Source organism: Pieris rapae, chromosome 8 (assembly GCF_905147795.1).
Source record: "Pieris rapae chromosome 8, ilPieRapa1.1, whole genome shotgun sequence".
NCBI lineage: Eukaryota > Metazoa > Arthropoda > Insecta > Lepidoptera > Pieridae > Pieris > Pieris rapae.
Genome location: NC_059516.1, coordinates 10318299 through 10336022, shown reverse-complemented (window position 1 = coordinate 10336022; position 17724 = coordinate 10318299). Strand labels below are relative to the sequence as shown.

At 33.8% G+C, this 17724-nt stretch overlaps 1 protein-coding gene across 5 annotated transcripts in view; it reads right to left on the bottom strand.

Moving 5' to 3' along the window:
• The window catches only part of LOC110992059 (protogenin), a 74373-nt gene that overhangs the window by 24720 nt on the left and 31929 nt on the right, over positions 1-17724 (bottom strand). For all 5 annotated transcript variants that reach the window (XR_002600148.2, XM_022257723.2, XM_022257724.2 and 2 more), the window contains exons 2-3: positions 2055-2226; positions 1614-1723 (exon numbers count right to left, since the gene is read on the bottom strand). Coding sequence is in view for 4 of the 5 variants with exons in the window: in XM_022257723.2 (XP_022113415.2) it covers positions 1614-1723; positions 2055-2226 (282 nt within the window). In the remaining variant the exon portion in view is untranslated. The remainder of the gene's footprint in view (positions 1-1613; positions 1724-2054; positions 2227-17724) is intronic.

Here is a 17724-nt window from a genome sequence, read left to right as displayed (position 1 = left end):
CCCCGTGATAAATGCTGTGGGAAGCAACACTTTCTGTTACAATTTTTCTGAAAAAAATAGTAATTGTCCACGCAGCATGTGTACTTATATATTTTTTTTTTGAGGAGAAGAACGTTTAAGAAATTCAACTAGATTTCATATTTTCTAACGATATTTACAATTTTTTTATCAGGTTATAAATGTTGAAATTAGGTAAAATCATTTAGGTATAATAAAAGCTTTAAATAAGTTAAGAATTCGGCGTAGAAACGACTATACAAAAAGCAATTCTCGTTGGACTCTAATGGAGTCCAGAAAACTAGACTTGGACATTCTATGTGAAATTTTCAATTACCAAATTAATTCAAACTTCAGTTTTTCAAGTGAAACTTCTTTATGAAGGTAAAATATTTACGAAACGTCACGAAGATGCGCAGCGTTTTTGTCGAAGAAAAGGGAGAGAGCGATTGAGACCGATTGAGAGAGAATGAGAAAGGGAGATCGATCGAAAAATATACGCTATTGGTTGATGTATTCATTTAGTAGTTACATATAAGAACTTTTGATGGCAATTCTGTCGCATAACGTCTTATGCAGTACACGCAGACTTTTTTATTATTTATTTTACTCATCAGCACAAAGAAGTTTCACTTCTGGCATGTGTACTTTGGACGCATGCTTTTTTGTATTAATTGTCTTAATTGTATTATAAATTAAAGTTTTATTGAACAAGGTTAACTGGGCAGAAGGCTGATCTAATTTTAAGTGATACCTTGCCTCACATTGTCAGAAGGCTCACAAGTGCCTTGTAAGAATTGTGACGGTCTTTAAACCCTAGATCAAATTGGTTCGGAAATCTGTGGACACCTGTGGTGTGCGGTAACAGTAAAAAAAGGTCAGCTGGGCAAAGACGAATGTCGAAGTGGTACTTCGTATACTGCTTCAACGACCGATGATGAATCTCTCCATGGTAAATGCAGTAGATAATTACTTACAAAGATATTTATACTACCTACTCAGAAGAAGTTTTAGCTTAGGCATAGTATATCACCTTTTATTAACAGCTATGAACACACAGGCACAATTATGCTCTGTGTTGGTGACCACATTTATTTATACCTCCGAACATCTTCGAACTTAGTTATTACTATAGCCACAAGAGAACTCATTTTCATTATAAGCCACATGGTATCAAGAAAACCTACGTTATGAAAAGGTTTTCTATATTTCACGTCAACATGATGAATGGCCCTCTCGGGAGCAAGTAGTGGAACTGCTTAGTGGATCAACTTTATTAATATAAGATCGCGCTGCGGAGAAAGATTTAACCTTCTATACTTCAGCTGTTTATGTGAATTGAATCTTATAACTAAAGGAATTCAATACAGTTTGTCATGCAATCTAGGCAGGCAACGCATTTGCGAGCCTTCTGGCAATGTATCACTTAACATCTAGTGACTCGTACGTATCTCAACACTACCGCCGCCTATGAACACTCTCAATTCCAGACGGCTCGCGAGTACGTTGCCGGCCTTTTAAGAATTGGTACGCTCTTTTCTTGAAGGACCCTACGTCGAATCGGTTCGGAAATACTTAAGTCTTTTTGATATGTTCACAATTTAAAGTTTACTTACATGGAAATTTAAGATTAACAGGATAACCGAGGACAATTCCATGGTGGAACTTCACTCCGCACTGGTACAGGCCATCGCCTTCGCGATCTTGATACACATTCAGCGGTTCCCTGTAATAAAATAATGATATTTTATGTTAAACACTAAGACAACTTAAGTTACAGCAATTTACATCCTGTACTGCATCCAGCAACACAATTTGAAATGTATTTAAACGCTAACGCGTCTAATAAACCACATTTATTGAGAAGTTTCTATTAAAAAAATGTTTTTTTTTTCAATTGTTAATGTGTCTTTGAGCGCGGTGTTGGCCTTGCTTCCGCCTCTCGTCCCTGAGGTGGTAGGTTCAATTCCCGTCCAACAATTGACTTTCTTTCTTTGTGACACACAAAATGAAGTCTCATATACAGTTATTACTGTTCAAACACATAAGTTCCTCACCGTCTCTCGCTGAATTCTTCTTTGCCGCGCCTCCACAGATAGGGCTTCGGTTTAGGCCGCTCATCATCAAGCGGCGGGGGCGGAGGCCTACGCGACACCGTGCGAGCCTTATCCACTACCTCACATTGTAGCAGAGTGCTGTGAGGACTGGCTGACCACGTGACCGGAACATCTGTATTTCAAATAAATATTCTAAATTATTAATTTATTTATTACGATAAGAGATAAGACAGTCTTAAGCAGTAGCAATGTGTCTATCAGTCACAACACTGAAACACTAACACTTAATAAAAACAAATCAGTGGCACTACAACCTCTTTAGGTCTTGGCCTCAGATTTCTGAATCTGTTTCATGATCAATTTTTTAATCTAATAGGCAAGTAGATGATCAGCCTCCAGTGCCTCACACACTTCGTCGACTTTTTGGGTCTAAGACACGTCGGTTTCCTCACGATGTTTTCCTTCACCGTTCGAGCAAATGTTAAATGCGCACATAGAAAGAAAGTCCATTGGTGCACAGCCAGGGATAGAATCTACGACATCAGGTATGAGAGTCGCACACTGGAGCCACTAGGCCAACACTGCTTAGTAGGGTTTTTAGGGTTTTACTATACCTTGACGTATTTATAGTGATTATCTGTTAAGATGAATATTCTCTAGTTCTGAATACACACTAAAATGTTACCAAGTCTAATTTGGTCCAATTCACGGATGAAAATACAATTTTGCTCATACAAACCGATATTCGAAGAGAGGAAGAAATATTTACAAAAGAGACTTACCTTGCTGAGTCATCATATATGTGTTAAAATTACGTTTCAATACAGGGGTGAAAATGTAATTAATTTCCGATTGGCTTTCTTTTAAAACCGATTTTACCGTATAACGATGTTTTTAAAATCTGTAACCATGGTAACAACGCTTGGAAGTTTTGAAACTTTTGTTATTTCGTAAAGTCATAGTTTATCTTAGCGAGACAATATCTATTGGTGTGCTACCGAGAGTTGAATGCCAACCCCTGAATAATAATAAATTTGCTATATTTATTTTAAAATAAGTTTTGTTTGCCATTTTGTATAATGATATGCTTTTTTAAAAGAGTACCGAGAGTTTTTTACGCCGGCTTTTTCTCTCGGCCTACACCCTCTGTCTTCTTTGCCGATGAGTAGGGATGCCTTCAGATTCAAATTTAATGACGTGGCAACAAACAAATATAGCAAATTAATTACACCAGAGATTGTGGCCAAACGTCTGTTCAGTTCTGTATAAAAAGACATGTATATGTACGTTTATATCTTTTAAACTACGCAATAGATTTTCTATATATAATAGAGCTTTTATACGCGAATTCGTTTTCCCTTAGCAAATTCCTAGAATACAATGAGGTAAAAGTTTTCCTGTCATAAAAATCAGTTCCTTTTGGGAAATAGAATTGATCCATAATTTGTTCGTTAATATAATCGTCTTTGTAGTCAATCAAATGGAAACTTCTGTAACTCGTTATTTAAAGGGAAATCTAACTTTGATACAATCAACATTTCATTGTTCCGATAAAATATAGAATAATCGGAATAATATCGCCGAAAATGTTTATTTGGAATAAAATCTTTATCGAAATTTTATCGAATTACAAACAAGTTTTGTATTATAAAAAATGTCTTTTTTTTACAAGCAGTGTGTTAGATTTGGGAACCCGTTTAAGTAAAAAAGACCTATGTACCTATACCAAGAGGTTCTACTCCAACAAAGGAAATCATCAGTCTATTTCCATATGATATTTTTTGCTAATTTCAAAGCATGTTTGTTTAACTCAATACATACCGTTGCTTGTATACACGTAACAAAACAAATATTTTTGAACTTAACAATTGGCTTGGGCGTATTGCGCACAACCTCTCAATTCGTCATATTGGGTCAACGCTCATATTACGTCACTTTCAAGGATTTTGCAACCATTTGAAAACCGATGTAGATGGAGATGAAAAAGGAAAAACTAAGTATACAATTTTATATTACTCTCAAGTTATAGGTAAAAAAAATAGTTTTAATTTTGAAAACAGCGAATTAATCAATCGCCTGTCAGTAAAAAAATAGTTTTATTTTGGGTCCACAACCTAATAATAATAAAATTTTATACAATATCTATATAAATCTATCCCGAATTCACATGTAAACATGCCGCTTAAAAGAGAAATCGAGAATCAGGATGGCGCGCTCCACGAATCACACAATTACTGCGCATGTCAAGGCTATCTGCCATCCTTGTCGCACCCACGTGGTTGCGCACATGGTGACATTGAATCTCTCTCTCTAAGGACTGGCCATAGACCCTACGTTTTTAATTACGTTGTTAGAAAAACAAAATGGATGCATTACTAAAATGTCTTTGTGAAGGTATTTATAACATTAATAAATTAAACTATCGTAATTGTGAATGAGGTTATTTTATTTATAGTTATTTTTCATGTTTTAAAAATATTTAAACGAAAGGATCAGGTCCAACGAAATATATTGACAGAAATACGATTGATTTATCGCTGGATTCGGAAACACTTTCCGAGATTATGTGAATCCCAATGTTTTGAGCGCAATTTATTTTGGCAAAGTTTCTTTGTTTTTATTCAAGTTATGTAAAGTTATCATATTTATTTAACCTTTCCTGTAGGATTTGTGTAAGGACACATCTATAATAATATTATAAACAGGAAACATTTTTGTTTTTGTACTTTTAAATAAAATCATACTAAGTACTTATTGATTTTATTTCTGGTTATTAATATATATGTCAAATGTATAAATCTTATATCTTAACCAAATTTTTATTACAAAACGTTGCTAAGCGCCTATCTGGTATAATACGTATTGTTACCAAAAATATTACATTAAAAGAAACTTAAATAAGTGTAATATTTTTTTTTTTTGTAAAATTTATGTTCACCATAACTGTCATGTATTTTAGAATAAATTGTTACATATAATATTGATAAATATTATGATGAGGCACTTGGTTTAATAAATAAAAAATTGTCATAACAAAATGTGTTTCAATCTAATTAAAGTGTATTTTTAATTCCTGACGTTTTGTTAAAAAACGGAATTATTAACATAGTCCAAATAAATAATAATATTCGATAAATTATCCGAATAATCTTAAGGAAACATTCGTATTTTTGTAACGAACATAACCAAAAATTACAGGACACAAAAAATATTTCACCGAAGACTATATTATATAAAATAATAATAAATATAAAAACCTGGTCACTTTAATAAAATTAAACAGCTAATACGTATATTTTCCCGCTCAAAGGATAGGTTATCAAAGCAAAGAGCGGTTAATTAATTTTTACAAAGGTTATCGTGAATTGATATAAGTTTTAATTGATTGCTTACTTTAATTGTGAACTTTTGAAGTTAAGTCAATGACATGTTTTTTTAATTTCTCAATAATTAATTATCAGTTTACATGTCACAGATCAGTGTTTGCAACATTACGAAACGGCTTGACCGATTTTTATATGTTTTTGTGTTATGTCGGTAACCATTTTTATGCCCCTATATAGGTATTTTATAGAATAACTTTTGGCATTAAATAATACAAATGCCACCACTTTTACCGCCAATCCATATTTAATAATACATATGTTCTGATGTAATTCTTAAACTTCCCGGGGAGCCTATATGAGTAACTTAGCCACCGGGGCCTTTGGGGCACTCATTGTTCAGACTGGTTGAGGAATCTCCCTTTAGGTTGGAGAAACTGTTCACAATCCCTTCATAACAACCTACACCAGTAATAATACTACTTTTAATATATACGACTTTGAAACAGCGATACATAGTTCTAATGACAACACAAATAATTTTTAATCTGTTTTGCATATATATTGTTATCTATGTGTAACTGTATTTATTAATTATTTGCCTGTTTCATTGAGGAAGATTACAACAAAACGATTCCTACAGTGCACGGTACAAAGTTATCAATACTAAATAATAGCTTATTCTTTTTCGTTTAGATTCTCCGCCAGTAAGTTGTGGAATAGACTTCCTGACTACATACGATTGCCTACCTCCCTTACTTATTTTAAAACTCTTCTACATAAACCTTTCTTAACCAGATCCTATCTTGCTCAATCGTGACTATTGAAATTCTTGTACTTCATTTTTTTTATTGCATCGCAATTCATGAATCCGTGAGATTAGCTTTTTAGTTTAGTATATTAGTTTAATCTTCATTATTTTAGATTAAGGGTTGGTGATTCTATATTTTTCAATATCATTAGGTTTTAAACTTCTGGCACTTTACCCTTCACATTTCATTTTTAGTTTTCTTCTTACTAGGGTTGCCTGGAAGAGATCGCTTGCTAGCGATAATCCCTTATAATTTTTATATATTATGTTATTTGTTTGTATTTCTATTCTGTAATTAATAACAGAAAATAAATAAATGTAAAATATGTAAAAATAAATAACAGAAAACAATTTATAGGCAATATCGACACGAGAAAAGCTTTTTTACAATGATTTTTAGGAAATAAATCTATCGTAAAATCTTAGTTTCACCCACCATATTATAGCACCGCACCCATTTTGGCAGGGAATTTATTTGTACAAGTTTATAATTATGTTCTTTAGGCTAATGTTCTATGACAGAAGTTTGAGTCTCGCAGAAGACGCCCTTGAGCTGGTGGAAGAATCCTTCTTCGGGCATAGCATGCTCAAATATGCCGAGCTGAGCAGTCAAGTTTCTTCAGACCAAAAGCAAGGTTCCATATAAAAATCAGGATCTCGATCGAAATTGGATCACAGATTACCAGATCAGAGAGACTACATCGAAATTGCATAGAAAAACTTCACAAGTTGTCTTCAACGAAATTAAATATCTTAAAACCAAAAGTCAAATGAAATACTCGCATCGCTTCTTCGCGTAATCTTTCAAATGAATCATTTTTTAGGCAAATTATCACATAGACAAACCAATTAAAATTGTTAATTCCTTAACAACATCCGGATCTAGTATATAATTAGGAAATATAATTAGGACGCGTTGATAAAAAAAAACTAGAACAATTATAATTTATAAACAGGAATTGTGTGCAATTAATGTTTTCGTAAAGCGATGAATAAAAATTTATTGTGGAGATATCTAGTTATCATCGTCGAGGCAGAATACGAAATTCCATCCGTATTGCGACGACGTCCGCGTCCGTCGTTCCACACCTGAGCGTTTTTAAGGCAGTTTTTGCTTTACGACTCTGTGGAACCGGCTGCGCACTGAAGTATTCAAGAGCGTGCCTATTCTTAAAAGGCCGTCAACGCACTTGCGAGCCTGCTGGCAATGGGTTATAAAAAAGATACCTTCCAAGGGATGATGAGATTAATTTCATACTTAATACTTAATTAAACAGTTTTCATAATTGTTATGTATGATGTAAATATATAAAATAATGATAATATAGGTATATATCTATCTCTGTAAAAATCCATAATCAGTCAGGCTTAGTCGAAAAAACTGGCTTCGTCTGTCTAATACTAATACTGCCACAGAGACTCATGGACATTTAGTATAAATATAATTAATTATTTAAAAATATAATTTAAATTACATACATATGTATTTGCACAATTTAAAAAATATTAAAAATGTAAACCTACAGAGTAGAAAGTGCGACGCCATCTTGTCTAAAAAATGTTTTGGCGGATTCTTGAAACATGTTTATTTTGAATTGTAAATATAATACATTTTTTTATATGTTTCATAGTCACTAATAAAAAATCTAAAATAGTTTAACAATTCTTGGGGTAGGTTATATTTAATAAGCTGTGCTTCTAGCCTCAGATCAATACGATATTAGTAACGGAATATTTGTATCCTGTGGCATCCCTGCACATTCTTGAGCGAGTGTCCACTTATTGATGTAGGTCAGCATCCATCTCGCTCTCTCTTGGGAAACGGTAGCTCTGTCTCGCTCTCGCTCGGTACCCTTGTGCCGTTAGCTGCATTCTAACGCAGGAATGCATTTTCAATGGCCCCTCATTTCCCCATAGATAATGATGTAATCGCTAAAATTTAATTAACATTCCTAAAGCGGGAGTCATTTTTGCGATAGGGGAATTTTATAACGCTTTACAAGGCTTAGTTATGGAGATTCTAAATGGGCGTAGATACAATACATAACATTTATTTTTAGTTGATTATACATTTAGACAGTATGAATCTCTGTGGTGCTGAACTGTGAATCGTTTTTATTACATGGTATAACTTTGAATTTAAGAATTAGTGCTCGTTTATAAGTCATGTTAAGTGAGACTGACGCCCATGGACAATGCCAGAGACCGCGAGTGCGTTGCGGGCCTTTTAAGATTTAGTATGCTTTTTTAAGTCGAAGATTACGTAATCATTATAATAAAATGCTGTGTATTTGGGTCTGTGTGGTGAGGGTATCAGATCAGAAGTAAGTGTATAAAAACACACACAAAAGCAGCCCTATAGCATGTTTAATAATTAACATTCAATTAGAGGACGATAGGAAGAAGTTAACGTTATTATCCCAGCCCATATTTGGCGTTGACACAATGCATGACGTAATCACCACAACTGCATAGCAAATTGCATACTGCAGTGCGATCAATTCCGTCACCAAGTTCATATTGAAGGATATCAAGAAGCTTTTTATACGAAATATGTATCAGACAATTTTTCTCTCATGACAGTTTCTAAAATAAACTATTTGTACGCTATTTATATATTATTATATATATTTTTTCTCTATAGAACAGTGGGCAAAGGGCAAAATGTGAGGCAGGAGTTAAGTGATACCTCCGCACATGGACACTCTCAATACCAGAGGGCTTGAGAAGCCACAACGCTAACCAGATCCATGCTACTGCCTCATAATCGGGCCTGCAATACATTAAATGGCTGATGCAGACAGATTAATTATATGCATTAAAACGAATAATTCCAGGAATTTTGGCATATACATAACAAATTGCATCCTGTTTTGTCATTTCCGTGTGTGACGTCATACGGTAAATGACAGCTATTAGCCGTGAATTGGAAAGGTCAATGGCCGACAAATGAGCAAAAAGAGAAGTGGTGGCCGAGTGGCTCCAGGGTCTGACTTCATCCCTAAGGTCGTAGGTTCGATCCCTGTACACCAATGCAGTTTCTGTCCATGTGGGAATTCAACATTCGCTCGAACGGTGAAAGTAAACATCGTGAGGAAACCGCCTTGCCAAACACTTAAAAACTCAACGGCGTGTATCAGGCGCAGGAGGCCGATCCCCTCCCTTACACTAACAGATATGGAAATCTGAGGCCTAGACCTAAAAAGGCTGTAGCGCCACTGATGTTTTTAAAAGTTTTTTCACAGTAGAATAATTTTTATTATCATTCGGGATCAGATTACCATAGCATTACATACAAGCGTTGATGAATGTTATTTATAAATTATAAGAGGACTTTATATTTAAAATAATTAAAATCTAAGATCGATCCAAAACTTATTTTACCATATTAATGCTACATTATACCTATGTCTTATAATGTCTGTATACAATCGATTGTATGAATCGAAGTTTCTAAATTTACATTTTTTTATAATAAAGGATAGCAAACGAGCCTACGGGACGCGAAAGGATCGTTATCGTGGGTCCGTTGCCGGATTTTGAGACAGGAGAATACTCTTTAAATAATTAAAGAAGAGATAGATACGGGAAGACTTTCACATTTGACAATATAAAATGTCTTATGTATGTAATTTTTAGAAAAACAAGATCATTAAGAAGTAGATATTTGAACGTAGTCCCATTATTTATGTAACGAGGGTCAATCGCTCAGTAGGCTCACCCAATGTTAAGTGAGATGACACTCACTTTACGACTAGCAAGTGCCTTGCCGACCTTTTAGTTACTCTGGTTACAATCAAAACACTATAATAGTAACATAACTAATTGTTCAATATCTGCACAAAACATACGAAACTAAATAATTTATGGCAAATAAATATTTCACCCGCCCGGGGTTACATAATTGGTCCTATGACGTCACCAAGTTGTGACGTCAATGGGTTGATGTATTCATGGATATTGCACGCACCCGAGCCACTGATCCTGCATACAAAGTAAGCTCGGATATTACAAATACCCCATATATCCCACTTTGATACGGGAAGTTATTGGACGTGCCTTTTCAGGGCTGAACGTTGAGTGGAGCATGCAAAATATATGCAATTTATCATGTGGTGATAGAAGGGAACCAGATGGGCTAAGACAAGCTCTCAAAGAGATATGCCACGAATATCTTAAAGTTATTAAAATGGTAATAAATCACATTATAAAATGTGTTTCGTAGTATAGTTTTTATTTATATCTGATTTAATAAATAATCGAGATATTATCCGTTTGAAAGGCAGCAGCAATACTGGCCTATTGGCTTCAGCAACTCTCATCTCTGAGGTCGTAAATTCTAATACCGGCTGTGCAACAACTTTCTTTACATGATCTGAGAAAAAAACATCGTAAGAAAATTGGCTTGCCTTAGACCCCTCAAGTCGACGGCGTTTGCCTGATCACCTACTTTCATATTCGTTTCAAGAAATTATCATAAAACAGATAAAGAAATCTGAGGACCTGATCTAAAAATATTGTAACCACTGTTTTTCAGTTCTCAAATCAGGCCGTTTAATAAGAACTGGCAATTCTCGTTTCTTTCAAAAAAAAGCACTCATTACATCACGATCGTCATTAATCTAATGAAAATATAAATAGGGTAACACAAACACAATGGACAAAACATAATTTTGCCCCAACTCAACCACAACAAAATTATAAATTTCTAGATAGAGCTGCCCGGGGAACCTCACGATTTCATCCCTCCTTTCAGACTAACGCGTTATGGCCAAAACTAACCTATATCTAGATCTAGATCGAGCATTCTGATAAACGACCTGGATCTTGATATCCATAGTATCCTATCTACGTCTTATAATGTCTGTTTTTTTAATTTAATTTGTTCGTGTATATTATGTTTGCCTACAAGAGTCACATTAAATATTGTGTTTTTTATTTTCTTGTACCAATGTATCAGTGTACCGAGTTGGCAAGTATTTTTAAATAAATAAAATGTCCTATGACCTATACTAAAATAAATACATGTTCAATACAAACCCGTCGATTGCGTAACGGTAGTCGCGAATAGTGTTTGTCTGCGCCCGCGCATGTATTATGCGACGTGATCGGCCTCGCTCAAGGATGCGCCGCTATCGAACATAGGCGATAGCGGGATTTTGTCAAGAATTATACATTAATACATTTAGATTGATTTATTTTTGACTATTTCTTGTTTTAGCTGATTTAAATACAAAAACCAATTCGCATATAAACAAAAAACTTACGATTTATATACAAAAATTACTATTATTTTTATAATCAATTACTAAGAAGAGTTGAAGAGACTCCAACTCAGAAGAAATCTCAGCATTCAATGAACACCGTCAGACATTTTAAATTTTGTTTGAAAATCTTCTTATCAATTTTAATTACATATTATTACTATGTACGTTATGAATATAGTATATTTGTGTGTTGGAAATAATTTATTTTAATTATATAAAATAAACAATGTACTGGAATTAGAGAATGCAAATAGATGCGAATAATTAAAAATAAATTAATTCAATTCATTTTATATATTAAATCTCAGTTATTATTCACCTTTCAAACATAATAAATTCACATATGACGGTCTCGCGTCGCTTATCATCTTGGATAGATCGTCAACCAAACCCTCACTCGTCGCTAATCTGATTCACAATACTGGCCGCGCCCTCATTATCTCTTGTTTACGTTTAAATCTCTCTCGTAGTTTTTCCTCCAGACAGTTCAACCAGAGATCAAATCCGAGTAAAACTTCTTCTTAGTGAAGCTGTTAAAATACATTAGCATTTTTAATTTATGATCTTGTTGCGTGAATTCTACATGAACGAGACAACTATTATATTCGTATTTTTTTTAAATATATAAATATCAAAATTATGTTTTGTCCATTGTGTTTGTGTTACCTTATTAACATTTCCTGGTTCCGTTCATCCATGATCCAGGCAGGTTCATCATTTATTACTTAAAATGTCATGTGGAACATGGTGTAATGGTTGCAGCTCCTTACAAACGTTGTGTAAAACAAAAAAAAAACTTGACGATTAAAAAGAGTGCCGGAGAGTTTATTGCCAGTTGTTCTCTTCCGATCTACGCCCTTGATTTGAGAACTGGCAGTAAATGTAAAATCAGAAAGCTGTAATGTATTTTTATTTATTCGTCGTTTATAAGTGTGAATTGTGTTACCTATATGAATAAATGATATTTGATCTCAATCCTATATGTTTCCCCTATGTATAATAGGTATCTTAATTATGGTAAACAGATAAACCAATTTTTTCGATGGGCCAAGACCTTTTGATTTCAGATTTTCATAGAAATATATTTTCCTCACAGAATAAGATTCAGCTCACGTAGCCAAATTAGTGTCGGCGAAAAGAAAAGCGCCGACAACTTTTATAACTTGTAATTTGTTGTCATGTCACTCACGTGGGAGGAAACAAGGCGGAAACGGAAGTTGCCTCGCCTAGGCCCTAGACTTAGTATTCTAGACGCAACTGGTCTAGTTCCAGGAAGGTTCTTATGTCAACAGGATGAGGCATTGTTTAAGTGAAGATTCCTGTGTGACTTTTTTCTAACTTTGAATTAATAATTAAGTTAGCGTACTATACTAAATAATAAAAAATGTTTTTTTTTCTTTTACCAAAACATTTCGTATGTGTGTTTTTATTAAGTAAAAAATACTTGTGGCAGGGTGGCAAGCTTTTCCAATAGTTAATTTAGAAATAACATAACAATTTTCTTGTTATATATAACTTTAAAATGTTCTAGGCCTCAGATGTCTGTATGTTTCATGATCATTTGTCAAACTTATTGGCAAGAAAGGTTATCTGTCTCCTGTGCCCGACACATGTCGTCGACTTCTCTAATGGCAAGCAGTTTGCACACGATGTTTTCCTTCACCGATTTGCACAGCCGGGGATCTCAGCTACACCAGAGATGTTTATGAAACACTGAAGCAATTAGGCGAACACTGCTCTCTGCTAACATGTCTATTGATGATAAATATAAAAAAATGAAACACAATTTCATCAGGCATATCTCAAAAGCTAGAAATTAATTGCTGGTAAGTTTGAAGTGGAAATGGGCCGGGTATTTAGCGTGTCACCTAACGACGGGTGATTCGAACACTAAAGTGGGCCCTTTGGATTGGGGAGGAAAGACGAAATCAAAAAGATGACAAAAATTGATTTGGGGAAGGCATTCATACCAACTTACAATACGATTATGATTACACAAACAAAGCAATTGTGACAATTTTGACGAGAAATATGGCTTGACTTACAGTGACTTGTCTAGAATATCCTTGTAAACACGTTTTTTTTACTGAGTCAACATACACACAGGTTGTACGCATTCTTATAATCAATTGAATTAAAGCTAAAGAAGGGTGCCTGAGTGGAGGGTTTTATGAAAGGCGACACGTCATGGTAATTAAAAAAGGCTGTGTATCGTAATACCTACTTCTTAAGAATTATTCTTATTTTTAACTTTTATTTTCATTTTATTTATATTTTTATTAATTTTCCTATACATCTTTATACAAGACTGCATTACGTACACTGGAAATATCGTGAGAATCGTGGACCTGGCACTTAAAACTTAAGTAAAATATTATCATTCTGTTAATAAAACTTTACATTATACATATTTTCATTTTTCCAACTTTGATTTCCTCCCTTTGGGTTACAGACTCTTGGGCCGTGGGGTTCAAGTGGACAGGTACTAATTAAAGATTGAAGTTGGCGCCTGGTAGATAGTACTGATGACCCCAGAGTTGGTGCATTCTACGCTTAACGAATAAGTATCGCAATACAGCGAGCACACCGATACAGGGATCATTTTTATTTAATTTTTAAAATTTTTAATTATTATTACTTTGTAAGTTAAGAATATTGTAAATACTAACTACACTATAGTAAAAGCGGTTTATAATAAATTAATATGATAGCAATATAAATTAGTTATCTAACGAAAGTTGTGTAGTGAATTTTTTATAAATTCTTACAAGAACACTATTGGCGGATAGACAGCCAATAGGACATCGAAGTCGGCGCCGGCGCCGCTTAATGTGGGGGGGACTATGATAATAATGCACTACTGCATTCTAGTCACGAATTGCATGCTACGATGATAATAATTAATTTGTTTTGTTCCCTTCTTTTTGCCACTTCTAGTCTATAACATTGTAATGAACTTTAACGTTTCAAGCCTACAAGTGTTAAAAAAGCTTTATTTCGAATATATGATGCAATTCTGGCAGAGTTTTCGTAGCGGACATCGTGTTCTAGTGATTTCGACTAAGTATCAAATATTAATATATATTGGATTTTAGCATACGGTAATCCTATTTCCGGTTACTGTTTTCTTATGAGTATTTTCTTACTTTCACAAAAGCATTTACATTACATTTACCGCGATTTATTTATTGTAACTGTAACACGACAACTGAACAAGCAAGCAAAAATATGTTTGATGTATTTTATAAGTAGTTTTACTAACAATTATTCTTATTTCGTTATTTTTTATTTACTATATACTTCTACACATAAATCTCCCAAGGCTTCTTTACTTACACTGTTACATATTAGTATTATTATATTATTTACATTATATTCATATTATTATTACATTATTTTCGTTTGCGTCTGAGGCGCTAGAAAAATGACAATCTCTGAGGAACACGTGAGCGAGTGCTAAGCCAGGGGCCAGTTACAACTACAACACACACACGCATTACACACTTAAAATTTACCTTATTCCATTTTTCTTACTATAATTATGTGTTATTTTTCATTTTTTAATTATTATTATTTTGTGTGTTTCGTTACTCATAAATATTATGTGTATGTATATTTTTATTCTTTAAAACTTTGAAGTCGTTCCCCTTATTTCTTGTTTACATTGTTTATTTCTACTGCTACTAATAACAAATGTTAATAAAGTAATAAAAAGGAATCGACCATAAGAACCGAATAGCTTACAAAACAATAAATTTTACCAAATTCTAATATGGTATACCGATTCTACTGAATTGGAATGAAATTGAAAAAGTCATAGCTTTACGAGTGACGTGAGTGAAAAACCGCATCCCTATTTTAATTTCCGAAGCATTGATGCATGGAGCACATCTGTTAGGCTATCTAAGTTTCTACATACAAAGCACAACTTTAAAACAATTTTTGCGGAAAATTAAACCCCAGGCAACGCTTTGACAACGCTTTGACAACCCCAGCAAGCTTGTTGCAAATTGTTAGATTGAGAATTGTATAATTCACACATATTTTTTTTCAGTTAACTTTATTCCTGTAGTAATCTAGTTTTTTTTTTAATTTAATTTTGTTGATCTACTCGTACATGGTGTCATGAGTTTTTTTAGTATGTATTTCAGTGAAACCAGTCTCCCAAAACATTGTTAGCTGTAATCGCATTGTTTGTTTCAAATGTTATGTAGGAGGAATAATAAAATGTAATATTATACTAATATCATAAGCTATAAATTAGAGATGTTTAATTTTTATGGCTCCGAGTTCGTTTGTATTAAATTATCTTCTCACAAATGTTCTTTTAAACTCCCATGTAACAATAAACTTGAAATCACGAACAATGTTCCGAAAGGTCGTGTAATACCAAAATTTTATCGGAAATATGGTAATATTGAATAATACAATGTTCAATATTCGCGAAATTGCTGATATAGTGGCACGCTTCAAGCCGCCCACCCGGAAGTACCTACCGCCCACCCCCTACCCTCAAAAGCCTCCTTGCAGCTCGTTTCCGCTCTGAATATTTTATGAGCGCCCCTTTTGAAGGGATACCGCCATTCGCGTTATTACATTAATTATTTAACTTATTTAATAACTTTTCGGTAAATATAAAAGAACGGTGTGGACATCTGATGAAGAATTTGTTTGTTAGTGTTTGTTTCTAGGGTACAGAAACAAACAAATTTAAATAATAATAGTTTTTACATTCACATTTCAATTTTTATATTATGTCCTGTAGCCGCGTCAATATAGTAAGCCATGTACCTTTCAATATCTAATTAAAGAATAAATTATTAGAAAACAAGAATCAAAACTTTTACTAAGATCAACACATTTATTTCAAAGGGCTAGAAGTGTGAAAACATATATAATAACATATACACAGAAAAGAATATACATCCAAAAGGCATGATTCAAATATGGGACAGTATGTTTATGTAAGAAATATAACTGTCGTATAGTCGTCATATAAAACATATTATCTCATTAATTAGTAAGGAACCTATAAAATCAGTGATAAAGTTACAATACGTTAATAATCAAACATAAGCTTCTTAACGACAAGATAAATACATAAATTCCAAATCAGCGTACTTTATTAGTTTTTGTTTTATTATACTTTTATATCGCTAATCCGACGAATGTCCTGTTTTATAGCCGCCTATTAAATGTTTGGAAATCAGAATCGCGGCTCTTATACATTCAATAACTTGTATTACTTTCATATTTTATTGCATAGTTATCGTATATTATGTCACGGTAAATCATACTAATGGGGCTGAATTTATAAAACTATACTAATTTTGGTAAGCTGTTATTTACGTATACATGAATACTACATGTGTACTTGTAGTAGCTTATATTAATTTCAGAATTTGACGTCATAATTGAATTAAAAAAATGGCACTACAACATTTAGGTCTGGGCCTCAGATATCTGTATCTGCTTCATGAACATTTGTTTATCACATGGGCAAGTAGGTAAGTCTCCTTTGCCTGATCCACGGCGGGAACTTTTTGGGACTAAGGCTAGCAGCCGGTTCAAACGAATGTTAAATGCGCACTTAAAAATAAAGTTCATTGGTGCAAAACCGGGGATGTACCTACGACCTCATGGATAAGAGTCGCACGCTGAAGCCAATAGGCCAAAACTGCTCAATTAATTGAATAAAGACCCTGTTTATTTCTACACACAAATACACAGTATTAAGAATATTCTTAGTAATAAAAATGTGTTTGTACTTATGTACACACGATTTTCTTATTAATTTACTCATCATCATTTTTCCCTAACGCGTCAAAAGTATAATAATAAGCCTTTTTATTTCCTGTTTTACAATAGTTGGTAGTGGCTATATTACAGTTACAAACATTTTGATTTGAAAAAAAGAAGTATTAACTTCAATAATTAAAACAAATTTACAAAGTTTGGTTTTTCTTTAAAGTTTGGTCTCTGTGGCATTGTACAACGCTGGCAGCATTTCCTCGCTGTATTACGATGGCGATGTTGAGCGAGGACAGCTTTAGCTCCGCGACACCGGCAGTAACCAGGCGCCATCTTAAATCTTTAGTTATCGTCTGTGCACTTCTACCTCACGGCGCTCGATTCTCAAATCCGAAGGGAACAAATCAAAGGAGAGACTGCTTGTGTGAGGGAGGTGAGGGCTAATGTGTCCACACAAGTAACATCCCATACCAAAGCCCTAAAACATCTCTGTAAATGTATAATCCGTATTAGGAACA